The sequence below is a fragment of the Diceros bicornis genome, chromosome 32, assembly GCF_020826845.1.
Source record: "Diceros bicornis minor isolate mBicDic1 chromosome 32, mDicBic1.mat.cur, whole genome shotgun sequence".
In the NCBI taxonomy this organism is placed as follows: domain Eukaryota; kingdom Metazoa; phylum Chordata; class Mammalia; order Perissodactyla; family Rhinocerotidae; genus Diceros; species Diceros bicornis.
Window position 1 is genome coordinate 11091554 of NC_080771.1, and position 27437 is coordinate 11118990.

Below are 27437 nucleotides of genomic sequence, written 5' to 3' on the forward strand. Positions count from 1 at the left end.
ATGGTGATGCCCAGGGCCCTGGGGCTCCTCCTGCTTCTGGCCTCAGGTGAGTAGCTGGTTCCTCGTCCCCTCCTGCCAAGCCTGGGAGACCCAGGGATGGGGACAGGGAGCGGGTAGGGAGCGGGGTGTCTGGAGCACATCCTCCGAGGAGCCCACTCTGATGGTCTCAACACCTTCCTGAGTTAGATGGCATCCTGATAAACTTCGGTCAGCGCTGGGTGTCAGATCCACTCTGGGCTGTGGCTCCCCGACGGGCTGGCTCCGGGACATGGCTGGTCCCTGGACAAGCTCTTCTCCAGCTGGCCTCTGCGCTCCTGCGGAAGGGGGCTGGGGTGCTCTGAGGCTGAGGCCGGCCACTTGTGCTGCCCTCCCCTCCTCGATTGCCACCCCGCCCCGCCGCCGCTCCCCTCTCTCTGTCCCCGCAATGGCCCCACAGTCCTCAAACGGCCAAGCCAGGAACAAGACTCTCCCCGCCCCCTCCTCTCGGCCTTGCACACACATGTGGTGGCTCTCTAGAGGTCTGAGACCTCAGGCCTTGCCCTTCCTGTCCTGTCTCGGGGGAAGCCGCTCTCATTTGCCCTCCCACCGCTCTTTCCGTCTGCGGTGGTCCCCGCGGGCAGAGGGAGTGCCCCCTCCTCAGGCTCCCGTCTCAGTGCCTTGAGCCTCCTTCTGCTTTGCTCTTGAGTCAGCGCGTGGCCTGTCCCCCTGTGTGTCTGTCCAGCATGGGGACATGTGGCTTTGGACACACGAATTAAACTCTTCCGGCTTCGAGGAAACCTATTCTCGTCAAACGGAAGATTCAGTGCAGGTCAAAGTTCAGTGCCTGGCTCAAAAAGGGTGACAAAGGGCAGTGCTGTCCTCCTGGTAGTGTGGGGAGGGCTGGGGCGGAGCAGGCCGTCAGGCAACACTTGAAGGATTAATTAACCTACTCACCGACGTCGGCCATCATCCGGTCTCGGTGGGCGTCCTGAGGACCCGGGGCCCTTCACAAAAGCTGCGTTCACCGGCTGGGCCTCCGAGGCTCCCCTGCGATGGACCTTACCCTACGGGGATGTGGGTGCTCTGGTCTGGGCAAAGCGCCAGCCACTTGAACGCGGTGAGGAGCCTTGAGAGGTTTCTATCTCCTTCCCTTGGAGATGTTTATGGCTCAGTCGCCATTCATCTGTTTGCTCATTCATTCATTCATTCATTCATAAAAGGTGCACTGACGGGGCCCTCCACGGACTGCGGGCCCTGTGTTGGTTCACCACAGGGTCCCTGCCCTCAGGGGACTCACAGTCCCGCAGAGTGACGGGGACTCAGAGGAGTCCAGGCGTAGAGGGGGCCAAGCAGGAGGCAGGCACACTCTTCAATAAAGGGACACCCTACAAAGGTGTGGGTGGGGGCGGGGGAACCAAGAAGGGTGTCACACGCCATGGCTGCGCCTGGGAGAACAAGCTGGGCCAGGGAAAAGCAGGCGGCTGGTGGCGAGTTGTAGGGAGGGGCTGTAGGGGCACCGCGAGGGGCAAGTACCCCCCCCGCCCCCTCCTGCCCTCTGCTTCCGGCCCACTCCCCGTATGAGCCCAGATTGAGGTGGTCCTCAGAGGCTGGCCTCGGGCAGAGCGGGACCGGGGGCGGAGGGGCACCATCCTGCACACAGGCCTGGTTCAGGCTCTCCCTGTCTGGGCTAAATGCTTCCAACGTCTTCCAAAAATAATTGCAAAAAAGATATTTAATAATCTTCTCTGCGCTAGGGGCTTGGCAAGAGCTTCACATACATGCCTGCACTGAAATTTCATGGCAGGCCGGGAGGGAAGCTCTGTTCACACCCACCTCCGTACAACCTGCACCCAGCACCCATTTGTAACCCCTCGGGCACACAGAGGGCTGCGATCACAGAGAGAATGGCACCTCCCTCAAGTTGACAATTACCTCCTCCCCTGCCCTCCTCTCCACCCCCGCGCCTCTTCCTCTCCTCTCTTCTTCCCTCTTCCTCTTTTTCTCCCTTTCTCCCTCTCTTCCCTCTTACTCCTCTCTTCCTCTTTCATTTAAAAGCAAACGTGGATCATGTTATATACACGTTCACTCATTGTGTGCTCTTTCCATTAAACAATGTATTGTGGACATCCTTACAATCTAACAGAAAATTTAAGTTCCTTTGTAAGCTACTTAAAACATTGTTACACATAGATCTGATTATTATAAAATCTGCTAAAATGTTACTTTCTTTTTACCCTACATTTACTCTAACTTTGGTCTGCCATTATCTGTATCATGTATTTTATTTTTGTCTTAAAATTTAACTAGTTTCTTTTATTGTGAAAGTAACAATGTGCATGATTTAAACACAAAAATCAAACACCAGAGAAGGATATAAAAAATGAAAAGTAAATATCTCTCTGCCCACCTCACCCCGAGCACCGCACATCCCAGAGGTAGCCCCCCCAACAGTCCCTGGGGGGCCAGTCGGGAAGATAAAGCACGCAGATTGTCAAGTCCCCCCACTCCCAAATGGAAAAAGGATACGACAAAGCAGTTCACGGAAAAAGACATACAAATAGATGCTCCGACTCCTTCTTAAATTAAAATGAAATTCATTTTTACCCCTCAGATTGGCAAAGATTTGAAAGTTTGGTAAAGTCTAGGATTATGAGCATGAAGAAAACAGCCGCTCTTGCCCACTTTGGGTGGGAGTGTAAATAGGTACATCCCTTTTACAAGGAAATTCAATAACACCTAGCCATTTTTAAAAGCACACACATTTGACCCAGAAATTCCTATGATAGGGATGTTTTCTATGAATTAACGCAAGCTGACAAAGATGTACCCAGCATTGTTCGAAATAGAAAAAAGCAAGAAAAAAACAACAACCCTAAATGTCCACCAATAGAGAACCAACAGAGAAAGCGTTGTAATACCCATATAACGGACGAGTCTGCAAGTATATAAAGAATGAGATGGATCAGCACGTGCCGATGTGGAAAGCTCTTCAAGATATATTGCTAAGTGATCCCATTCGTGTAAATTTTAAAATGATTTACATAAGCATAGAAAATTTCGGGGGGGGGGGTGTGCAATAAACTGTTACAGGTTGTGAAGCCTGGAAGGTGAACTGGGAGCTGCGGGGATTTTTAGTTTTCATTTTTCGCCCTTGTGCACGGTTTAATTGTTTTTTTTTTTTTAACTCTGTGCAAGTGTTACTTTTGTTGAGAGATAGATAAATATGTAAACACATACATACATCCAACGTAAGTATATGATATACAAATAGTTTTACAATGAAATTCTCACGTCCTGGAATAAATAAGACCGCCTCTTTGAAGACCTACAGTGAGCTATGTTCTTTATGCATGTGATCTCTAATACTCCCTAAAATTTGCAGTGAAGGTGTTATTAGCCCCATTTGGCTGATGAGAAGATTGAGTTTCAGAGAGGTTAAGTAACTTGCTTGAGGTCACACAGCTAGTAAATGACCCAAAGCTTCCACTCCATCCCCTGTACCAGGTGAAAGGGAACTGAACTAGAAGTCATGAAAGCTGGTCTCTAGTCCTGGAGCCGTCTCCAACTGGCTGGTGACTGTGCTCGAGTGACTAGGCTCCAGGGGGCCTCAGTTTGCTGTGTTCTCTACCCACCCCAGGAGGTCGCCGTGAGGGTTGTAATGGGAATGTGGGAGAATGAAGCAAACCAAAACAGAATACATCCAAGAGTTATGCCGTGAGGCCACAGTTACAAGGGCTTTGGAAAGTCTGATATGGAACGACTGTGAAAAGCCAGGCAGACTCCCTGGAGGAGGCGGTAAAGGGTAATAGCACTAACGTATGAAACCTTTTATCGACAGAACCACATGCCAAGTCCTTTGTACACACTTTCCCCAAAGCATCCCACTGGCCCTGTGAGATGGGGGGTAGTATCTCCTTTCACCTTGGAAACTGAGGCCCAGAGAGGGTATGAGTCCGGCTCAAGCTCACAGTTAGTGTGGATGGATGGAGCTGGGACTCCAGCCCACACTACCAGGCTCTGGAGCCCGAGCTCCGTCCCCCCTACTCCCTGCCCTTGCTGTCCCTGCCCAGCCAGCCCATTCACACTCTCTGCATCGCTCCCTTAGGTGAGGGAAATGCCAACGCCAGCGTGGAGATGCCGAGAAATGTCTGCCTGGGGCTAGTCAATGTGAACATGTATGAGTCCTTTCACCTTGAGAACACTGCTAAGTGCTTCCGAGAGTGCAGGCAGTGGGGGAGCAAAACCTGTCACCTGGGAAACTTGCAGAGGTAAGCGGCCCCTCTGAGCTGGAGCAGGAATCTGGGGCTCCTGCGGGGGTTGGGGGGAGACTAGTGTAGTAGGAAGGGACAGAGCTATCAGTTCCTATGGCTCTGGAAAATGCTGCTCCCATCTCACCCCTCCACCTTGTTGTTTGACACCAACATTCTGCCTGACCCGCCCACCAAGACCCCTCTGCTCCAGGGGATGCAGAGATGAATCAGCCCCTGTCCCTGTCATTGGGAGCTGTAGAGGGACAGACATGGCCCCAAATGATGGTGACTCTAGGGTGTGATCATACAGAAGTGTGGACAAGGTGCCAGGTTAGCTCAAAGGAAGGAAGTCTGCCAAGGCTTCCCAGAGGAAGCAACCCATGAAAGGGCTTAGAAGGCTGCATAGGAGTTTTCTAGTTGGACCCAAGCAATGTTAGAGGACACTAGCAGCAGAACTTCAGGGAGTACTGGGGGAGAACTACAGTACTTTGAACTGTGAAAGAGTAAAGTGCTGGGGATGGAGGCAACAATGGAGGGGTGGGGTGGGTAGAGGATAAGACTGGAAAGATAAGCAGGGACCAGTGTGAAGGGTTGTGTAAGCTATACCAACGTGGGAGGGGGCGGGGCAATGATATATTTTAAATAGAGGAAGAGTGTAGTAACTTCGCATTTTAGAAAGATTACTCAGGCTTCAGGGAAGGATATAAGGGTGGTGATGCGGGATGAGATGTGACCAGGTAGGATGCACCGGTGGTGGTCTGGGTGAGTGAGGGCTGCACCACCACCGCCACCACCACCAATTGGCCCTGTGCACCTGGAAGGGAGGGATGGATTAGAGCGATTTGTAGTGTAGAATCAGTAAGACCGAGAGACTGACAAGACCAAGAGATCAGGAGATCTTGGGTTGCGGGAGAGGAAAGAGTTTAGAACACAACACCTCCAAGAGTCATCTCCAACAATACCTTTGCCTCTCTGCCTTCTTCTCCTGTCCAATCAAAGTTGCCCATCACCGTTCTGGGACACTCAGGACAGGTTTATAGTTGGTACTCAATACATATTTGTCGAAAAGAATGAATGAAAAGCCTGTGTTCTCAGGCTGGGGGTTAGGACAGCAATCCGATTGAACTACATTATTCCGGTGCTCTGGAAACGCTCCCATCCCCCCTGCAGCTGCTCCAATAGCTTCTTAGCTCCAAGGAGCATTCAGAGGGCTCCTCTTCGAGCTGCCTTTTAGTGGGGATAAACACTTTGGGAAAAGCAGGGGGTCTGGGATCAGAGGATGTGGATTCTGTTCCCAACTCTATCATTTAACCAACTTACCTCCTTTATCTTCACAACCCTATTGAGGTAGGTCCTGTTATCAACCTATTTTTCAGATAAGATAATTAAGGCTCCAAAAGGTTAACTAACTTGTCCATAGCTACACAGCAGGTAAGTAGCAAAGTCAAGCATGAACCTGGGTTGGGAAGGCGGTGGGGGAAGTTACGGCAATACAGACTGGGGTCAGACTGCTGGTGCTCAAAAGTGGTCTGGGACTCGGGACAGGTTACCTTCAGTTTCCTCATCTGTACAGTGGGGCTAAAATAACACCTAATTTGTAGGATTATTGCAAGGATTAAATATATAATTCATTTATCCGTTCTACTATGTTGATGGATATTTGGGTGGTCTCCAGTTTTTGGCTTATACAAACAGTGTTGCTATGAATATTCTTGTTTGTGTATGTTGGTGAACATGAGTATTTCTGTAAGGTATATTCCTAAGAGTGGAACTAGTGGGTCATAGGGTAGACATGTGCTTAGCTTTAGTAGAAACTGCCAAACGGGGCCGGCCCCATGGCTTACTGGTTAAGTGCGCGCGCTCCGCTACTGGCTGCCCGGGTTCGGATCCCGGGCGCGCACCGACACACCGCTTCTCCAGCCATGCTGAGGCCACATCCCACATACAGCAACTAGAAGGATGTGCAACTATGACATACAACTATCTACTGGGGATTTGGGTGAAAAAAAGGAGGAGGATTGGCAATAGATGTTAGCTCAGAGCCAGTCTTCCTCAGCAAAAAGAGGAGGATTAGCACGGATGTTAGCTCAGGGCTGATCTTCCTCACAAAAAAAAAAAGAAACTGTCAAATGGTTTTCCAAAGTGTCTGAACCAAATTTCACTCCCAGGATCGGTATATGACAGTTCTAGTTGCTTCACATCCTTTTCAACACTCGGTATTGTCTGCTTTTTCATTTTCGCCATTCTGGAAGGTTTGTACTGTATCATATAGTGATTTTAATTACAGTCATGCACCGCAAAATGGCATTTCAGTCAACGATGGACCACATATATGATGGTGGTCTCATAAGGTTAGTACCATAGAGCCTAGGTGTGTAGGAGGCTGTACCATCTAGGCTTGTGCAAGTACACTCCATGATGTTCACACAATGACGAGATCACCTAATGACACATTTCTCTTAGACCATATTCTATCATTAAGTGACACATGACTGTATATTTCCTTGATGACTATTGAAATTCAACACCTTTCATATATTTATTGGACATTTGGACATCCTCTTTGTGCAGTGCCCTTTTAAGTCTTTCGCTCGGTGTTCTATGGGGTCGTTTGAATTTTTCTTAGTGATTTTTAGGGGATCTTTATATACTCTGGATACATGTCTCTGCAAATATATACACGTGCATATATTCCCCCTCACGAGGGGCTGTCCCTTCATTCTCTTAGTGCTGTCTTTTGACTTAATTTTAATGTAATGCAATTTACCAGACTTTTACTTTATAGTTAATGCGTTTGAGTCTTGTTTAAGGAACTTTTGCCTACCCCCAAATCATGAAGATACTCTTCTATGTTTTATTCTCAAAGATTTGTTGCTTTACCTTTCACGTTTATCTCTACGATCCACTAAAAGAAAGTGAAAGCCTGTGGAAAAATCTGCTCTGCTTTTCAGAGTTTCCCCTTAGCTGTGCCTCTCTGACATGCCGTTCTAGAATTCTGAAGAGGTCTGAATTTGAGGGCCCAGGGTCCTTTCTTCACTGCCCACCCCCCCCCACACCACCACTAAGACCACCAAATGCCCTGCTGGGACTTTACAAAGTGCTCTGTGCCTGTTTGGAACCCACCCCTGCTCCCTACCCAGCCACAGTCAATCACAGATCTGCTGTCTATTGATTTGCCTTTTTCTGGGCATTTTAAATAAAAGGCACAGTATGTCGTCTTTTGAGTCTGGCTTCCTTCACTTAACCCCTTTCTGAGTTTCATTCATCTTGTGCCCAGCAGGGCAGTATTTGTGACCAGTAGTGACCTCTGTCCAGGCAAAACTCAAATTCTCAGTCTTTCGTCCATGCTTAGAATGAGCAAGTGTCCCCAGGAAAAAAGAGACTGCAGATTTCAGCTCATTTCTCTGTGACGCTCCCTCTGGAGAATTTTAACCCCTCTAGTTCTTGTTGTTCAAGCCGCTCTCTGAGGCCTTTAAACAAGTTATTTTTGTATTGTATCTATTTTTGTATTGTATCTAGCTTTCCTATTTGTTCTCAGTGAGAGCATTGATCTATCGCAAACACCTCCACACTACTCAGAAGCAGAGGTCCAAGGCCCAAAATTTTTCCAAGAAAAGCCAGTTTGAGGTATAATATATAACAACAAAATGCACAGATGTGAACTGTACTGCTCAATAAATTTTCACATATTTATATATGCATCCTTTAACTTCCACCCACATCAAGCTATAAAGCTTTTCCAGCCTCACGGAAAGGTCCCTCATGTTCCTTCCCAGTCAGTAACACCCCATCATGGTAACTGTGATTCTCCCTTCTATAACTAAATATTAGTTTTACCTGTTCTCAAACTTCATATAAATAGAATCATACATACATAGTTTCGTGTCTGGCCTCTCTCCCTCATCCATATGCCTGTGAGATTCATCTGGTTTTTTTGAATGCGGCAATAGTTTGTTCTCATTGTTGCTGTACAGCATTCCACAGCATCAATATCCCACTATTCATCGTCTCTTCTACTGTTGATGGGCATTTCTGTTGTTTCTGGTTTGGGGCTGTCTTAGTTAGTTCGGGCTGCTATAACAAAGTACCATAGACTGGGTGGCTTACAAACACAGAAATTTATTTCTCACTGCTCTTCAGTATGGAAGTCCAAGATCAGGGTCGGGCTCTGGGGAGGACCCTCTTGTGGGTTGCAGACTGCCGACTTCTCATTGTATCCTCACATGGTGGAAAGAAGGACTAGAAAGTTCTCTGGAGTCTCTTTTATAAGGGCACTAATCCCATTCATGAGGGCTCCACCCTCATGACCTAATCACCTCCCAAAAGCCTCACCTCCTGATACCATCACAAAGGGGGCTAGGGTTTCAACATATGAATTTGCGGGGGGACACAAATGTTCAGGCCATAACAGGGGCTATTATGAATGAAGCCACCAAGAACATTTTTGTGCACGTCTTTCCATGGACATATGCATTCATTTCTCTTGGGTAAATACCCAGAAGTGGAATTGCTGGCGCAGGCAAGCATATGGTGAATTTTAGCACCGCCACAGTGTTCCATGGTGGCTGTATCATCTTACACTCCCACCAGCTGTGTGTGAGAATTCCAGTTACCCCACAGCTTATGACGCTTGGTATCATCAGTCTTTTTAATTTTAGCCATTCTAAGAAGTATACAGTGGTATCTCATTTGTTTTTATTAATTTTGATAGCTTTATTAAGGCACAACTTATATACCATACCATCTATACATTGTTAGAGTACAGTTCAATAATCTGTGGTATATTTATGCCGTGTGGAACTATTATTACAATCATTTTAGAAACTTCCATCGCACCCCAAAAGTACCTTGTGCCTGTTTGCAAACAATTCCTGCTCCCATACCCAGCCACAGTCAACCACTGATCTGCTTTCTGATTAATAGATTTGCATTTTCTGGGCATTTTACAAAGAGAACTACATACTGTGTTGTCTTTTGAGTCTGGCTTCCTTCACTTATAGTGTTGTTGAGTTACATTCATATTTTAGCATATGTCAACAGTTTGTTCTTTTTTATTGCTGAGTAATATTCCATCGCACGGACACACTACATTTTGTTTATTCATTCACCAATTGATGGACAATTGGATTGTTTCCAGCTTGGGGTTATTATAAATAATGCTGCTATGAACATTCACATTCAAGTCTTTGTAGATGTGTGTTTTCGTTTCTTTTGGGTAAATGCCTAGGAATGGAATTGCTGGGATATATGGTAAGTATATGTTTAGCTTTATAAAAAGCTGCCAAACTGTTTGTGAAAGTGGCTGTATCATTTGCTTTCCCATCAGCCATGTAAAAGGCTGTTATTTCCACACATCCTTGCAATGTTGTCAGGCTTTTTGGCTATAGCCATGCCAGTGAGTGTGACTGGTATCACACTGTGGTCTTAATTTGCATTTCACAAATGACTAATGATGTTGAGCATCTTTTCCCGTGCTCATTAGCCATTTGTATATTTTCTTGGGTGAAATGACTATTCAAATCTTTCCCTCCTTTTTAATTGGGTTGTTTATTTTCTTATTATTGAGTTTTCAGAATTCTTTCTATGTTCTGGATGGAAGTCCTTTATCAGATGTATGATTTGCACATATTTTCTCCCAGTTTATGTCTTGGTCTTTTCATTTTCTTAATGATGTCTTTTGAAGATCAAAAACATTTAATTTTGATGAAATCCAATTTAAATTTGTGTGTACTAGTGTTTGATATCATATCAAAGGAATGTTCATTTAGCTCAAGTTTACAAAGATTTTATCCTAATTTTTCTTCTACAAGTGGCTGGTTTTAGCTCTTATAATTAGGTTATGCCTTTGGAGTTAATTTTTTGTGCACAGTGTGAGGTAAATGTCTAACTTTATACTATTGTTATTACTATTTTTCCATTTGGATATCTAATTGTTTCAGCACCATTTGTTGAAAAGACTATGCTTTCTCCATTGAATTGCCTTTGGGAAGGCATTCCATTGAAGGGCTAAATGGAAGCTTCTGGAACAGGATATATTCTTCCTACAAAGATAGTAAACCGTAAACAAAACTACATCCCTGGGGGGAACTGCAGACATGAATGCCACCATGAAAGACTTGAAAGAAGCAGGGCTGGTGATACCTGTCACAACTCCATTTAACTCACCAGAAGTCAGGTGGGTCTTGGAGAATGACTGTGGACTATCATAAACTCAGTCAGGGGGTGGGTCCGTCACAGCTGCTGTCACAGATGAGTATGTTTACTCAAACAAATCAACACGGCCCCTGGCAGTTGGTATGCAGCTATGACACGGCTAATACTTTTTTCTCTATACCAATTTTCGAGGACTGTGGAAGCAGTTCTCTTTTACTTGGCAGAGCCGAAAGTATACTTGCCCAGTGTCTCCTAAGGGCTATATCAGTTCTCCTGACCTCTGTCATCACATAGTTCACAGAGACCTTGTTAATCTTGACTTTCTACCACGTGTCACTCTGGTCCATTATACTGACATTATGCTGATTAGATCTGATGAACAGAAAGTGGCAAGTACTTAAGATGCCTTAGGAAGATATGTGAACTAGAGGATGGGAGATAAACCCCACAAGAATTCAGGGGCTCATCACCTCAGAGAATTTTCTGAGCGTTCAGAGGTCTGGAGAATGTCAATATATCCCCTCCAAGGTAAAAGACAAGTTGTTGAACCTCACACCATTTACCATGAAAAAACAGGCACAATGTGGAAAAAAACGTATTTTGCAAACATGAGCCAAAAGTAATTTGAGTAGCTATATTAACATCAGACAAAGAAGATGATGCTCAAATGGATGTCAACTTTGTAATTAAAAATTCAACCATATACCCATGCTTTAGACTTTTTGAATATATATTATATTTCACAACTAAAATAATTTTTAAAAATGCTCTGAGAACCAGATCAGGAAATCTTCCCTCAAGAAAGTGAATTGGGCTGTTTTATGAGGCCAAGAAATTTTTTGAAAGTGCTTGAGGTAAACGATATATGTTGTGAAACACAACTCACTATTTTATTTGGTAATGTTGAAAAGCACAATAATTCTTTGTTTAGATTTTAAAAGGTAAATAAAAGCTAGAATCAAATGGTGTAGCTTAATCAATGGATTTGGACAATCTTGTCACACTGTTTCTGACTGGCTGGTGTTCTAATTGCCTGACCCACCCAAGCACATTTGCACATATTTGCATGGCTTACTCTTTATATCATGTGATATTTTTTCTGTAGTTTCTTTGGGGTTTTTTTCCCTTGGTAATTGCCACTGTTTGAAAATGATGTCAAAATAAAAGTCTCCCTTTTTTCTCCCTGGCAAGACCTCCCTAGGTACTCCTTTCCAACAGCCTTGATCTGGCCGTATCTGCTTTTGTTCCCCTTTCTCTCCCATTGCTACCTCAGCCCTCACCTGGGAAGCCGGGTCTTAGGACCTCAGGCTTAGGAAAAGCGTGGTGAAGTTTCAGTACCACGGAGAGCACCATGGGCTTGCCTTGCCCTGACATTTTAGCTGATGCTAGGGGGTTGCAGTAAAATAAACGTCAATTAAATTTTATGTTCTGTGTGGTTCCAACACCAGCTCAGTTCCCATAAGTCGGTTCCCGCACAGCTCAGTCTCCAAAGGCTGAATTCCCAGTATGCAGTTAGCACTCAACAAACCTGCTGAGCGCTCACACACACCACATAATTATCATCCCACGGTTTAAAATACTCAGAGGAATTTCTCCCAAGAAGATATGCAAAGACCAACAAGCACATGAAAAGATGCTCAACATAATTACTCATTAGGGAAATGCAAATTAAAACCACAATGAGATACGACTTCACACCTACTAGTAGCGCTACAATTAAAAACAAAATGAAAAATAGCAAGTGTTGGCAAGGATATGGAGAAATTAGAACATGCATTGCTAGTGGAAATGTAAAATGGTGCAGCTGCCGTGGAAGACAGTTTGATAGTTTCTCAAGAAATTAAATATAGAATTACCGTACGACCCAGCAAGTCCACTCCCACGTATAAAACCAAAAGAATTAAAAACAAGTCTTCAAACAAAAGCTTGTATGTGAATGTTCATAGCAGCCATAGTCACAATAGCCAAAAATGGAAACAACCCAAATGTCCATCAATGGATGAATGGATAAACAAATGTGGTATATCCATACAATGGAATATTATTCATCCATAAAAAGGAATGAAATACTTAGGGCCGGCCCCATGGCTTAGCGGTTAAGTGCGCGCGCTCCACTCCTGGCGGTCCGGGTTCGGATCCCGGGCACGCACCAACGCACCGCTTCTCCGGCCGTGCTGAGGCTGCGTCCCACATACAGCAACTAGAAGGATGTGCAGCTATGACATACAATTATCTACTGGGGCTTTGAGGGGAAAAAATAAATAAATAAAATCTTTAAAAAAAAAAAAAGAAATACTTATACATGCTACAACATAGATGAGCCTTGAGAACATTATGCTTAATGAAAGAAGCCAGGCACAAAAGACTAGATATCATATAATTCCATTTATATGAAATATCCAGAATAAGAAAACTCATAGAGACAAAAAGAAGATTGGTGGTAGCCAGGGGCTGAGGGAAGAGGGAAGGGAGTGACTGCTTAACGGGTACAGGGTTTCCTTTGGGGTGATGAAAATGTTCTGGAACTAGATAGGGATGATGGTCGCACAACATTGTAAATGTATTTAATGAATTGAACTGTATGATTTAAAATGGTTAAAATGGTAAATTTTATGTTGTATAGATTTTAACACAAAAAAGACAAACACAGGAAATACTCAGAGGAACTGCTAGCTGGAATCCCTCAAAACCAGCTCGGAGGGCCTCCATGCCACCCCTCTTCTCCTCAGTGACCCCAGGGTCTTTCTATTGACATTCTGGGCAAAGGGCCGGCTGACCGCTGCCCATGGCATCTCTCCGTCTGTAGTTGAGGCCAGGCGAGTGGGTAACTCAGCCTGCAAACCTCTGCTTCCCCCAATCCTGGCCCCTTGCAGATACTGGCTGAACTACGAGGTCCATCTGGTGGAGAAGAGTCAGATGGAGACAGTGAACTTGACTTTTTTGAAGTCTTTTGTCAAGAACTTCAGCACCAACATCTCAGAAGACCTGCACTTCTCTCTGAGCCCCTCTCAGGTGAAGAGGTCCCCCATTCCTGCTGGCTGGTCCTGGCCCTGTTTTCATCAGTCTTATTTTTCAGAATTCGGAGAGAGTCCTAGTCTGTGCTTGGTGCCCATCAAAATTTGTCCCTTCAGTGCCCTGCCTCCTTGCTAATGGGAACTAGTGAGTTAAGCAGATGAATGGATCCGTTAACAGATTATCCCGGGGGTAGGACAAGACAGTCGGAAGATCACTGAGTTGAGAGTCAGGAGACTGAGTTCTGGTCCCGGACTTCCCACCTCCTCACTGGGTCTCCTCCAGGAAGTCCCCTCCCCTCTCTGGGCCTGGAGCCCTCATCTGTAAAATGAGGTCTAAGGCTCCCCAAAGTCTGAAGTTCCCATGAGCTCTTCTACCCTGGGGACACATGGAAACCAGCTAAAGGCACACTTAGCCGTACTGCCAAGGACTGAATGGGCAGACTGGATTTGCGCTGGTCTGCCTTCAAATCCCATCTCTGTCCCTTACCAGCCATTGTGATCTTGGGCAAATTGCTTAACTTTTCTGAGCCTCAGTGTTCACATCTGTAAAATGGTGATGGTGTTGCCCACTTTCAAGGTTATGGGGGGGGCAGGGAGCAAATGAGATAATGTACAGGGAATGCTTGGTGCAGTGAGGGCGCAGCGCCTTGTAGGGAATGAAGCCTAGGGTGGAAGTTCAGGCAGCAGGCAAGTTGGCTATCTTGGAGATACTTCTAGGTCTGCCTGGAGAAGAGGAGATGAAAGACGGATAGGGCCCTTCTCAACCCTTTACTATGTCACCCAAGAGCTGAGCCCTCTGCGTGGGGTATGCAGTGACCCCAGAAGTCACCCACATGTCCTTTTGACAAGGGTCTGGACTGGGAAGGAGAAAGTTGGGGCCCTCAGCTACAACACTTAGCTCCCCCTGTTCCATTGACCAGGGCACGCTTTTGAGGCAGGACCAGGTGGGATCAGGCTGCAGCCCCAGGGGAACAGCGAGGTCAGAGAATGAACAAAACACTTTGCAATTACCAGTGAAATTTACTTTAATATTTTGATCACTCTTAGCTTTTACAAAGTTTGTGTTTGTTGGGCGTGAGTGGATATCACAGTCAGTGTAAACTCTTGTATCCTCCATCTCTGCCCTCGCTGTCTCCCTGCCCGATGGTCTTATTCCTCCCATTTCTTCCCAAGTCAGAAGCCAGACACCACCATCATGAAGCCCCCTGTGAGCACAGGGGCTGTAAGGACCCTGGCCAAAAAGCGCTCCCCAGCCCACTCCCCCTCACACTTGCAAACCGAGCTTGTCTGGGTGTCGTCTCTTCACAGCCCCCTTTCAGCCGCTCAGGTGGCCATGCAAGCAGCTCATTAGCTCCTTTCTCCGTATTGGGAAAACTGAGGCTCCATGATTGCCGTGACTTGTCCAGGGGCTCTCGGCCTGGACAGGGCAGAGCTTGACTGTGCCTCCAGGTGTCCTGCCTCTCAGAGCCAATGTCCTCAGGTGCTGCCCCTCCACCCAGTGTGCCTCAGTTTCCCCTCCCAACCGGGCGAAGTGGCAGGACTTGTGCTGGGGCTGGAATCCTTGGGTAAAGACGGAGCGGCCGGGTCTCTGGTTGCAGATTCCGAGGCAGGTGACAGGGGCCCAGCACGAGCACGAGCGCCCTGACAGAGTCCGGCTGCCCAGGAGCCTTTTCGCATCCCTGCAGGGCAGCAGGCCAACGGTCCGCTTGGCCATAACCGTCCTGGACATCGGTTCGGGGAATCTCTTCAAGGTGAGGAGAGGCCTGATGGGGGCTCCGGGAAGCTCCAAGGTTCACAGGCAATGCTGGCCCTCTGGAGTCTTCGCTGAGAGCCCCGATGGGGGTGGGGGAGGTGATAAGCCTCTGGAGAGTGTTTCCGAAGCAGCTTGTGGTCCTCCCAGACCCCTATCTCTAAGTCTGTGGACTGCGGACTCACACTGCCCACACACACTCAGCTGTGGACTTGTATGTGTAACCTGAGTGTGTTCACATCCCTGTGTGTCCTTGTGCAGGCACAAACACACATATCATTTCACATTCCTGGTGCACACATAATCATGTGTGCTCTGGTGTGACCATGTCCACACAAGCAAGCGTACTCACGCCCTTGCAAATGTGTGCCAGGTGTGTGTCCCCACTCACACGTAGACTTGTGTACCCCTAAGGGCTGGTGTGGACAGGTGCTCCCCCATATGTGGGCACCCACTGTCCTCCACTTCCGGGCTGATCTTTGTCCTGGCCCTGCGCCCCTCTGGTTAAGAGGGCAGAGGAACTCCGGAGGACAGCAGTGGACAGCTGGCAGGTGCACGGCTTTACGACCAGCTGGCCTGGAGTGTGGGGCTGCCCTGGCCCAGCCCGAGTAGGAGACGACAAGGAGCAGCAGAAACGTCACCCATGACCCCTTGGCCCCCTGGTCACCTAGGCTCAGACTTTGCCCTCCAGGCAAGGGCCACGGGTCCTGGAGACTCCCAGGACCCCCCTTCAGGGTTGGGTTGCGACAGCCCCTTCTTCAGCCTGGCCTTGCCCTGTTTCCCTACCAGGGGCCCCGGCTCAGCCTGGAGGACGGCAGCAGCGTGTTGAACAATCACCTGGTGGGCCTGAGTTTGGGCCGTACGCCTGTGACAGGGCTGGCCGAGCCCTTGGAGATCACCTTCTCCCACCAGCGTCAGCCTCCCGTGAGCTCCCCCCCCACCGCCTGGCCGTCACCGAGGGGCAGACAGGCAGGGGGGCGCCCACGGGCGTACGGGCAGACATCCTTGGGACTCTGCGCCCCCACCACATCCACCCAGGGGAAGCCGCCATACACACAACGTGCCCAGCGACACAGGCCCACTCTGCACACGTGTCCACGTGCCCTCCAGACTCCCGCCCACTCACAGAGGGGCACTTAGGACTTGGCAGACCCATCTGCACAAACACGGCATTACACACCCGCCCGCAGACACGTAACCCTCCACTCACAGCCCCACGCCGTGTCCACACCACTCACATGCTGACCCAGGGTCCATCATATGGTGCCATTAATGTTCCCATGTGACCCACGGGGTGAGCCTTGCTTTCTACCTAATGCACACATGCTAAGGCGCGGGAGAATGCTGTTCTCTCCCCCTCCCCTCCCCACACTCTCCTCTCCCTGCTCCCCACCTCCCCCTGCCCCTCCCCTGACTCACCCTCTTTGGTTTCAGAACCTGACCCTCAGCTGTGTGTTCTGGGATGTCAATAAAGGTAGGTCTAGGTGAGATAGGTGGGGAGGGTATGGGTCCCCTTAGGGGACAGGGCTTCACTGCAGGCCCCTCCCCTCTCTTGGCTCCTCTCAGGTCCCCTCTCCCCCCACCCCTGTCCCTCCCCTACCGTCCACCCCCCTACACTCCCATACACTCCTCTGTGTTCCCATCCCCTCCTCTCCAGGCTTAGCAGGAGACTGGTCTTCCAAGGGCTGCTCCACGGAGCACAGAGCCAAGGAGACTGTGTGCCGCTGTGACCACCTGACCTTCTTCGCCCTGCTGCTGGTAATGGCCCACCCACCCTGATCCCGGCAGTTCTGCCCAGGCTCCAGCCCCAGGGAGGAGGCTGCCTGGCAGGGCCCAGGACCTTTGGGGTGTGTGGGCCTGGCCTCCAAATGATGGGGTCCCGGTTTGGGGGGGGTCCCCCACAGAGGCCGATCTTGGACAAGGTCACCGTGCAGGCCCTCATACGCATTTCCCAGGCTGGCTGTGGAGCCTCCATGTTCTTCCTGGCCCTCACCATTGTCCTCTACGCTGCCCTGAGGTGGGTGACCCTATCCCCACTCCCTCCTGCCCTCAGGGGCGGCAGCAGTGCAGAGTAGAAAGCACCCTGGTTGTGCAGCCCTATGCTGACATCTTCTCCAAACCCCAGTTTCCTCATTTACAAAATGGGCTTGGAGGTTGAAACATGTCTGAACTATTTCATTTGCAAGTGGCAGCAACTCAACTCAACTGCCTCAAATATAATAGGGAACACATGGTTTAAGTAATTGAAAAACCCAAGGTGACTTCATTCAGTCATGGTTGGATCAGGACCATGTCCTCGGGACTTCAGCCCCTCTGCTTCTCACAACTTCGCTTCCTCCTCTGTCAGTCGTGTCAGGCAGCGACTCCACACTCAGGGGCTTTGGGGAGCCCCAGGCTTGTGTCGCAGCTTTTTAGCTGCCTTGATAGCCAATATTCTAAACTAAGTCCCAGCATTGAGGTCTTTAAAAAAAAAACAGATTTTTATTTTGAAATAATTATAGACTAACAGGAAGTTGCAAGCATAGTACGTAGAGTCCCATAGTCTCTTCATCCAGCTTTCCCCAATGACGACGCTTTATATAACTGTAGTACAATATTAAACCAGGAAACTGACATGGGTACAGTGCTATGAACTAGAATACAGACCTCATTCAGTTGGCACTATTTTTTACATGCATTCATTTGTGTGAGTGTTCTATGCAATTTCATCCTGTGTATACCAGAGTTGAGTGTCATTGGTCTAACTCGTCCCCTGTGCCCATGACTGAGCAGGTCATGTGGTCAAGGGATGGGTTACTGATTGGCCAGCCCAAGCCATGTGGTTGCTCTGGGGTTTGAGCCAACAAAAGGCCCACCCCACTGACACTCCACGGCTGAGAGATGGGAAGGGAAACCTGGGGCTAGTTCTGGAAAAAGGAGGAGTGGGTGCAGCACAGGCAGAAACAGCAGAGTCTGCTGCGGCCTGCATCCAGGCTCTCCCAGGCCCAGGCCGTAGCTGAGGGACCCACAGGAGCTGCCAGCTTGAAGGAGCCTGTGGGAGCAGCCCCCCGCCCCTGCCTGCCCCGTCTCCAGCCTCCTGACCCGTGACTGGCCTGGAGCAGCCCCTGGGGCTCCTGACTCCCATTCCGGGGCCCTCCCACTGCCCTGCTGCACATGCCTCTTTGCCTCTGTCACCGTCTGGCCCTGGGCTGCAGCCCCCACAGGCCTCACCTGCTCCATCTCAGACTGAATCGTGAGCGTAAGTGGTGACACCCCTGCCCCCAGCCCCCAAGCCCTGGCCTGGGACACTGCCCCCACCCCCAACACGCTGAGCGAGACTTGCCAGCTGGCTGCACTGCTGGACCCCATGAGCCAGGCCTGGAGCGCCAGGAGGCACTGGCACCAGCTCCCAAGGGTGGGGCCTGGTGTCTCAGGTGAGGTGGACATTATACCTCATGCCCCCTCCAGGCAGCCCTGGGCTCCCATCCCTCAGGTGAGAGTCGTTTGCAATCAAATTTGCTAAGAATTCAGAATGGGAGCTCCACAGAGAGGGAGATGAGCCCTGCGAAGAAGCACTGGGCTGGGAGCCTGGAGCCCCTGCTCTGCTGCGTGACTCTGCGAGAGTCCCTGTCCCTCTCTGAGCCTCACTCTCCCTCCTATCCCCTATGGCTCATGCATCATGTCTGTCCACTCACTCAACAATGCACCCAGGGCCTCCTCCTGCCTACTGTGCCAGGCCCGAGGTCACAGCGTGGGGAGGGGCAGACAAAGGGTGGGGACACAGTTCCACTGCGCTGCTGGGAAACCCAAGTCAGCCTGGGATAAGGGGCATTCAGAGACAGCCTTCCCAGAAGGAAATACCCCCGGGGAATTTTGAAGGCAGAGTAGGGAAAGGCATTGAGAGCAGAGGGAGGAGCATGGGCAAAACCCGGGAGATGTGGAAAAGCAGAATGCATTCGGGAAATTGCAAGTTATGCAGTTTGGCTAAAGCACTGAGTCGAAGGATGAGGCCGGCAGGATCTGGAACCCACGGGGCCCTGTGGGCCACAAGAGGGCTCCTGGACTTGAACCTGAGGGCGCTCACGCCCTGGACGCCGGCAGGGGTAGAGCAGAGGAGGTGGGATGGAGAGGCCTGGGCGCCCGTGGCAGCTGCAGCCCCTTGCAGTCTCTCACCAGCCCTTCTGGCCCCAGGTTCTCCTGGCAGAGGCTCAAGTCAGAAGACCCACCCAAGATCCACGTGGCCCTGAGCGTTAGTTTGTTCCTCTTGAATCTCGTCTTCTTCACCAACGTGGGGCATGGCGTGGAGGGGTCCGATTCCGCCTGCTGGGCCCGGGGGGCCGTCTTCCACTACTTCCTGCTCTGCACCTTCACCTGGATGGGCCTGGAAGCCTTCCACCTCTATCTGCTCATCGTCAGGGTCTTCAACACCTACTTCGGGCGCTACTTCCTGAAGCTGAGCCTCGTGGGCTGGGGTAGGTGCTGCCTGGTGGGCAGAGGGGAAGGCCAGCCCTGGGAGGAGCGGGGAGGGGAACGGCCTAGGGCAGGGAGGCGGCTGCCTCTCTCAGATATACTCGGGGCTTGAGGGATGGCAGCTGGAGGGGGGTTTGCAGGGGGACACACAAGGGAGCCCAGCAATGCCATACTGCCCCCCTCGCACCCAGGCCTGCCTGCCCTAGTGGTCATCGGCACCGGGAGTGCCAACAGCTACGGCCGCTACAGCATCCGTGACGAGGAGAACAGAACCACACTGGAGCTGTGAGTGGCGGGTGGGGAGCGAGGGTGACATCAGGTCCCTGGCTGCACCTATCAGGCCAGGGGGAGGTAGGGAGAGGAGGGAATCTGGGAAGACAGGCCGAGTGAGTCAAGGCGAAGGATCCTCAGATCCAGCTGGCTCATGGCCTGCAGGGGTAAACTGAGGCCTGGAGAGAGGCAGTGCAATGAGACAGGGGGCCTGAGAAGGCGGAGGGAGAACTGGTCCAGGAGGCAGGATGCCCTGCTCTAGCCTGGGCCACCACCAGCCTACACGGCACCTTTGGGCAAATTTAAAAAGGAACCCCCATCCCCCTCCACCTGCCATGCCGGGTGCTCAGCCTGGTGGGTGGAGGGTGAGCTGGATTTCAGCCCCCACCTGCCCCCTCAGCCAGGTGCCCTTGTGCAGAGCACAACCTGCCCAATATTTGCAGCAGCCTGGTTCTATCTAGGCTCTGCCTCTGAGCTGCTGTGTGACCTTGGGTGAGCCCGTCCCCTCCCAGGGCCTCAGTCTCCTCATCTGTACAATGGGAGATTGATGGACACGCTCTTCCCAGCCTTTCGCCCCTGCAGTGCAGGGAGCTGTGGGGCTGAGCCGGGCCTCTCCCAGGGCGTCCGCCCCGGGCCCACGGCTCTGTGCTACGAGGGGCTGGTGGGGCCTTGGTCCTGTCCCCAGGGCCTCAAATACAGGAGCCAAAGGGGCCAGATAGATAATATAAGCACACGTGGCAGCCCGGGGGCGGGAGGTCTGCAGTAGACTGGCGGTCACATGCCCATCTCAAGGGCAGCTGATTACGGTCCCTCAGGAGGGCATCCACAGGCCTGCCAGGTGTATGGTCTTACGAGAAGCAGAAATCTGGATGTTTATGCCAAACTTTCTGTTTTTTAAAGGATAATCACTTAATGCAATTTTTTTACAATATCACGTGGGGCAAACAAAACACGTCTTTGGGGCCACCTGACTCTTTTGCACTCACTGGTCTAAAGAGACAGCAGCCTGGAGCCTTGGGACCCCTTCCCCAGGAGAGCGGGGGACGGTGGGCGGAGGTGGGAGAAGGCATCTTCTTGGTCATGGAAGGTCAGTTAGGGGAGACGGCTGGGGCTGGCTGCTCAGGGGTGCTGTCCCAGTCCCAGCGGCCATCCGCCCCCTCCAGGTGCTGGTTCCGCGAGAACGCTGCCGTCCCCCTCTACGTCACCGTCCATGGCTACTTCCTCGTCACCTTCCTCTGCAGCGCGGTGGTCCTGGGCCTGGTGGCCTGGAAGATCTTCACTCTGCCGAGTGCCATGGCGGGCAAGAAACAGGGGCTGAACTGGAAGGCGGTCCTCACCTTGCTGGGCCTTTCGAGCCTGGTGGGCGTGACGTGGGGGCTGGCCATCCTTACGCCCCTGGGCGTGTCCACCATCTATGTCTTCGCACTGTTCAACTCCCTGCAAGGTGAGGCTCCCGGGCCAGGGAGGTGACAGCTGCCCCGTCTGCATTGGGCGGGGGGGGGGGGGGGGGGGGGGTGCTGTTGGGGGTTGGATGGCAAGAAACTGGATGCCACGCAGGCTAGCTCAAATCAAGGTACTGATTTTAAATACCCAGGGCTGTGCCAAAGGCCCCAGGGCAGGAAGGCTGGCTGATCTCATGTGAGCTGGCACCAGGGTCAGGAAAAGCCACAGAAACCAAAGCAGAGACTTTCTCCATCTTATTCTCTGGAGCCGCATGCAGTCTCTCACCTTCTCTCGGGAAACTCCTTCATTCTTCTCTCTGCTGGCCCACTCCTACCCACGGCCCCCAGATGGCTGCCCAATACAGCCACCTCAACCCTGCGTGACTTTCTGAGTCTAATGACCACGGTCAGATTGTCTCTTCCACGGTCTGAGGAGAGTCAAGGACCTGATCAGGCCATCTTGGGTCAGGTGTCCATCTCTGGTCCAATCAGCTGTGACCAGGAGGACAGGGTCATGTGATGTGCTGGCCACATGACGTGGACAGAGTCTCTCAGGAGCTGTGGAGGCAGGAAGGAAATGATTAGTGGAGGAAATATTGCTTCGTTTGCTCCCTGCCCCCAGGACCCTTCCTCTTATACCCCAGCCAAGAGGTAGGCGCCCGGGGTGTGGTCATGGGTCCCCTGCCTGCACCTATCCTCTTTGCTCCTTGCACCCTCGCCTCATACACACAGCGTAGAGAAGCGTCGCAGCCTGACAGCTGAGAAGGGAAGGACAGTGTGCGCCTTGACTCAGTCTGATCCCGTCCAGAGGAGGCGCTAGGAACCCAGGTGTCCCGGACCCAATGGGGGGAGCCCACAGAGACGGGGCTGCCTCCCAGTGCCTCGTGAGACTGTGGGGCATCATGGTTGGGGACAGGCAGACCCGAGTCCACATCCTGGTTCCCCTCACCACCCAGCAAGTCACTCCGCGCCTCTGATCCAGTCACCTGAAAAGTTGGGATAATTCCAGTACTTTCTCATCAGATTTCATGATGAATAACTGAAATAATACGTGTGGGGACACAGTAGGCCTTCAATATGTGGGAACTAGGTTAATCACAGAAGTCATTATTATTAGGCCCTCTGAGATGGTCCCCAGATGAAGAATCATGAGTCCACATCTGGAAAACCCCAGATGTTAAGAGTTGGGGAGAGATGCACCTTGAAACTGTAGATTATATCGTTATTCTTTCAGACGTTACCCTTAATATTTAAGCCTGAACACTTCACTCTCCCGAGTTGTTTCAACCGAGTGGGAATTATTCGGTCCTTCTATCTTCCTCCCAAACACAACAGGGCCCTCAGCATACTTTAACTGCCCTTGAACTCTTCTCAATGTTTTTATTGTTGTTCAGAGTTTTAGTTGTAAGTTTCTTTTAAACACACAAAGTTTTTATTTTGCTATAGATTTCTGTACTTACTATACATTTTATACCTCACACCTTCCCCCTTCTTCTTGCTGAGGCGCATCCTGTAGTAATCCTTTATAGAGGGGCAGTGGGAGAAACCCACTGTGGTGGTGGTTGTTTTGTATGTCTGAAAATTCCTATCTTTTGCTCTTTCTTTTCTGTGATGGGTGCGTGTATATACGTTATTTCAAGGACACCGTTTTTCATTTCCAAGATTTCTATATGGATCTTTCTTAGGAGTAGTTTTCATTTTTGCCTGATTTTTCCATAAGTTTTGGAACTTTTACAAGGGAGCTATTTCTCCTCTGGGGGGACGCCAGCCAGGCTGCCCAGCTCCCTGTCGGCCACACCCCAGGCTCACGATGCCCTCTCCTCCCTGACAGGCATCTTCATCTTCTGCTGGTTCATCATCCTCTACTTCCCGAAGCAGAGCGCCGTGTCCTCCTCCTCCGGTACCGCCCGACCTGACCAGGCCCACACCGTGTCTCAAGAATAGGGGCCGCAGTGTGGCCGGGCCAGGGTGGGCCCTGCAATCGGGACTCAGCTCTGACTCGCTGTGTGACCTCGAGCAGCTCGCTGCCTCCCTCTGGGCCTCAGTGCCCTTCTCTGTACAATGTGGCTGCAGCGAGAGGGGGTGGGGACCAGGTTGGACCATGTGGCTTCAAAGGTCCCATCCAGACACATCTATGTGTCCTAGCGTCCACAAATCCAGGATCGCAGGAGTCTAAAGGTCCTACAGTCCTGAGACCCCTGCCAGCACAGAGCATCACCCTCACCCCCAGCCCCATACCCCACCCCCCTGCCTTCAGAGCAAAGCAGCCTGTCTCTGCCATCGCCCACCTTCTGGTCTCAGTAAGGGCCTGAGCCCAAGGAGGGGAGTCTGTTGTTGGCACAGCCCCTTGAAAGAGCCCCCAGCCTCCCGCCTTCCTCCCTCTCATCACTGCCCTCCCACATCTCCACCCACTGGCTGCCTGTAGGTGAGGGACATCCGGGAGGCAGTCGTCCCCTCAGGCACTGGGGCTTCTGTGGACTGGAGGTTTGCTTTGAGGGGGATTGGGCCTCCCGGCCAGCTTGACCCTGGTCTCGGCCAGTCCCACCAAGGTCTATCTTCACAGATGATCCCCCACCATTCAGGGGCTGCCACCCTCCAGGTGGCTGGGGACACTGAATTTCAGAGAATGGCCCTTACCCAGTGGGTGTGATACTTCAAGCAAGCCCCCCAGTCCCCACTCTGACTGCTAAGTGGGTGGCCCAACCTCTGATCTGCTGTCACTGTGGGGTAGAGGGCACATGGTCCAGGGCTCTGCACCCCAGAGGGCAGAGGGGCCAGGGCAGGGCAGAGGGCTGGGCTGAGCCGAGAGAAGGTGGGCGTTTCCCCCGGAATCTGAGCTCCTACAGAGCAGGCACTTAGCCATCCTCACTCAAGGGGTCAGCCCACCCTGAGCCTGGCGAGTTTCAGGCCCTGAATAAATATGTGTTGGCTGAATGGATGGGTGTGTGAGTGGGGCCCTGAGCCAGGGGAGTGTCTCAGGCCAGACCCAGCTTGGGTATGTCGCTTCCAGTGGCTGGGCCTCCATTTTACAACCATGAGCTGCTTTCCTTGGTAAGAAACGAAAAGAGGCAGAGATAATAGAGATAGAGATAGAGAGATGGAGAGAGAGAGAATTAACAGATAAGCAGATGCAGAAAGACAGCAGGGAGGGGAGAACATTGGTGTCCACCCTCCCTGGAGTCCCCAGCCAGACTCCCTGGAGTCTCACCCCGCGTGTTCATACCCTCCTCTAGCCTTGACTTACTAACCACCTGGAAGTCTCACCATCCCTACCCAGCCCCCACCCTCTCCAGCGGGCTTTGTGGCCGGTCAGGCACTCTCCACAGGTGAGAAGTTATTATTAGACGCCCCCCACAGCCCCTGGGCTGCCAGCCCGCCTCCCCTCCCAGATGCCAGATGCTGATCAGACTGCAATGGATCCCTTTCTCCCTCCTCCCACCCAGCAAACATGAAAGACAAGAAGGCAGGGGCCCTTGTTTTACACGAGTCGCTGCATTCCTGGAGGGGAAATTCTGGGGTGTGGACACTGCATCAGTTGAGCCACACTATCAGTGTTTGTGGACATGTTTGGTGGGTTTTGGGCTTATCTTCACAGACGTGTGTTCCTCACACTAAAGGTCTTGGCTCCCTTCCCCCAGAGTCTCAGAGTTACGAACCTGTGCTTGGAAAGAACAGCAGCTCCAGTGTCTGACAGGCCTGGGTTCAAATCCTGGCTCTGCTACTCAGGGGCTGTGTGACCCTGGGAGTGTCACCTCACCTCTCTGAGCCTCAGTTTCTCCCTTGGTAAAATGGAGATCATAAAGTCCTCGCTTTGTCCTGAGAGCATTAAGTGAGGTGACAAAAGTAAAGGGCCTGGCAAGGACTCAGCAGAAGTTAGTTGGCCCCCCGAGACCCCTTCAGCTTAAGGAAAAACCAGGTGGAACCCTTGTGTAAAGCGAATCATGACCCTCTGCAGCCTGCATGTAAAACAGGAGAGGCATACAGGGTAAAGCTCCTTCCAGAGTCCTTCTACAGCTCTGCCAAGTGGACCAGCCCCGCGTGGGGATGAGGAGATGGAGGCCCAGCGAGGCCCAGCGACCTGCCCAAGGCCGCTCTGCGAGCTGGGCTGAAGTTAAGGCTGGGGCCTCCTCCCAAAGCCTTCCCTGGGTTCAAGAATCATCAGCTCATCCTCCACCCCCGAGTCCCAACGGAAACCCTGGTCTGTAGCTTTTCCAGATGTGCTCAGTGGGATGTGGGTCCAAAAACCCACAAGCCCCGGATGGGCGGGGTTTCCTGACGCGGATGGAGAGGGCAGATGGGAGTGGAGCTGACGGCGGGGCTGCGCTCCCTCTCCGGCGGGCTCTCAACTCCAGGGCCAGGCAGGGGCTGAGGGGCTGGGGTCCCTCACTGCCTGGGGTCAGTGCAAAAGCAGCTCCAAGTGCCAAGCTGAGCATGTTCTAAGACCAAGAGGGGCTATGGCGAGAGTGCGCCCCAAGGCCCAGCACGGATAGGCAGGGTTCCCCTGTCATCGAACGGTAACAATAGCAACCAAGGAGGCGGCCGGCCCGTTGTTCAGAGCACACACTCTGAGGTCAGCCCGCCTGGTCCCAATTCTGCCTCAGCGACTTGCTGTGGACCAGTTCCTCCCCTCCTGAGCCTGAAAGGCAGGGGTCGCAGCCGCTGCCCCGACGGCTGATGCGGGATTAAACGAGACGCTGGCGGAGAGGGCTGCCCAGTGCCCGGCCCGCCCCGCCCCGCGTGAATGGGACCAAGCCAGAGTTCTGCCGTGGCCGTCACCTTCTCAGCCCTGGGCCGCAGGAGTCCTCTGTGTGCTGTAGGGAGGGCCCCCCACTGTACCTCCGTGCCTGGTTTTCTCTGGTCTGCCCCAATTTCTTCATTCCTGCTATTTTTCATTACAATATAATAAATGTACAGGAAATAAGAAGACTGACTTGCTCTGTGCTCCCAGAAAGATAACTTAATATGAAAAGATAAAAATTCTTCACAAATTAATCTATAAATACAATGCAATTCCAATAAAAATTCCAAATGACTTTTTTTAGGTTTTCTAAAAACGTATTGTAAAATTTATATGAAGGCATATGGGCATCAAATAGCTAAGTCAACCTTAATGAAAGAGGGCATGGATATAAAGATATTACACGGCCATAGTGGTAAATCCAACATGGGATATGAGCAGGGATAGGCATGAGGACCAGTGGAACAGTACAGAGGGCTCAGAGGCAGACATATACACACTTAATACACAACAAGAGTGGCATCACCAAGAAGGGATGGATGGTCTGATGATGGTGTTGGAAAATTGGCTATTATATGGATAAAAATAAAACAGGATCCCTACCGAACTCCTCGTACAGAGATGGTCTCCAGGCAGAGTAAAGATTCTAAATGGGATGGCAAAACTATAAAGTTAATGTAGGAAAATATATTTGCAACCTAAGGGCAAAGAAGGACTTTTGAAACAAAAATTCATAAGCACAAAACATCAAACCAAAACTTGATAAATTTGGGGCCAGCCCAGTGGCATAGTGGTTAAGTTCGCGTGCTCTGCTTCGGCAGCCTGAGGTTGGCAGGTTTGAATCCTGGGTGCAGACTGACGCACTGCTCATCAAGCCATGCTGTAGCAGCGTCCCATATACAAAATGGAGGATGATGGGCACAGATGTTAGCTCAGGGCCAATCTTCCTTAGCAAAAAAACGAAACAAAACAAAACAAACAAACAAAAACTTGATAAATTTAATTACACTAAAATTAAAGTTTTCTGTTTAATGAAGGACACCACAGGCAATGTCAGCAGACATGAGACGGAATTGGGGAAGGTATTTGCCACATCTGAAACCAGGCATTAACAACTGGAAGTTCTGCAGATCAAAACAAGGACATGTCCCCAGTAAAGAAAAATAGGCTGAGGTTTTAAAAGATAGTTTCGGAGGAGGAAACACCTAAAAAGAACGCATTAGCATGAGAAGACACATTGAAATCATTGGTAATCAGAGGGATGCATGTTTAACATGGTTCCATCACATGGGCAAACATGAGGAAGCCAGATAATATCAGCTGCTGGCAGGGGCGAGGGTCCTAGGCCCCCTCACGCATGGCGGAAGGTGGTGAGAGTGTAAGTTTCGCTGC

The 27437-nt window shown here is 50.9% G+C and overlaps 1 protein-coding gene across 2 annotated transcripts; it reads left to right on the forward strand.

Annotated features, from left to right (window-relative positions):
* ADGRG3 (adhesion G protein-coupled receptor G3) lies at positions 1–26231 on the forward strand. 2 transcript variants are annotated; one of them, XM_058527902.1, is made up of 12 exons: positions 1–46; positions 4085–4247; positions 13256–13394; positions 14995–15147; positions 15936–16070; positions 16581–16620; positions 16804–16904; positions 17051–17163; positions 19317–19597; positions 19787–19880; positions 21029–21309; positions 23139–26231. In XM_058527902.1, the coding sequence occupies exons 1-12, from the start codon at positions 1–3 to the stop codon at positions 23249–23251; spliced, it is 1659 nt and encodes a 552-aa protein (XP_058383885.1). In that variant the 3' UTR covers positions 23252–26231. The 2 variants fall into 2 exon arrangements, with proteins under 2 accessions (XP_058383885.1, XP_058383886.1); XM_058527903.1 differs by having other exon boundaries at positions 21107–21309.
* The last annotated feature ends 1206 nt before the right edge of the window (positions 26232–27437 follow it).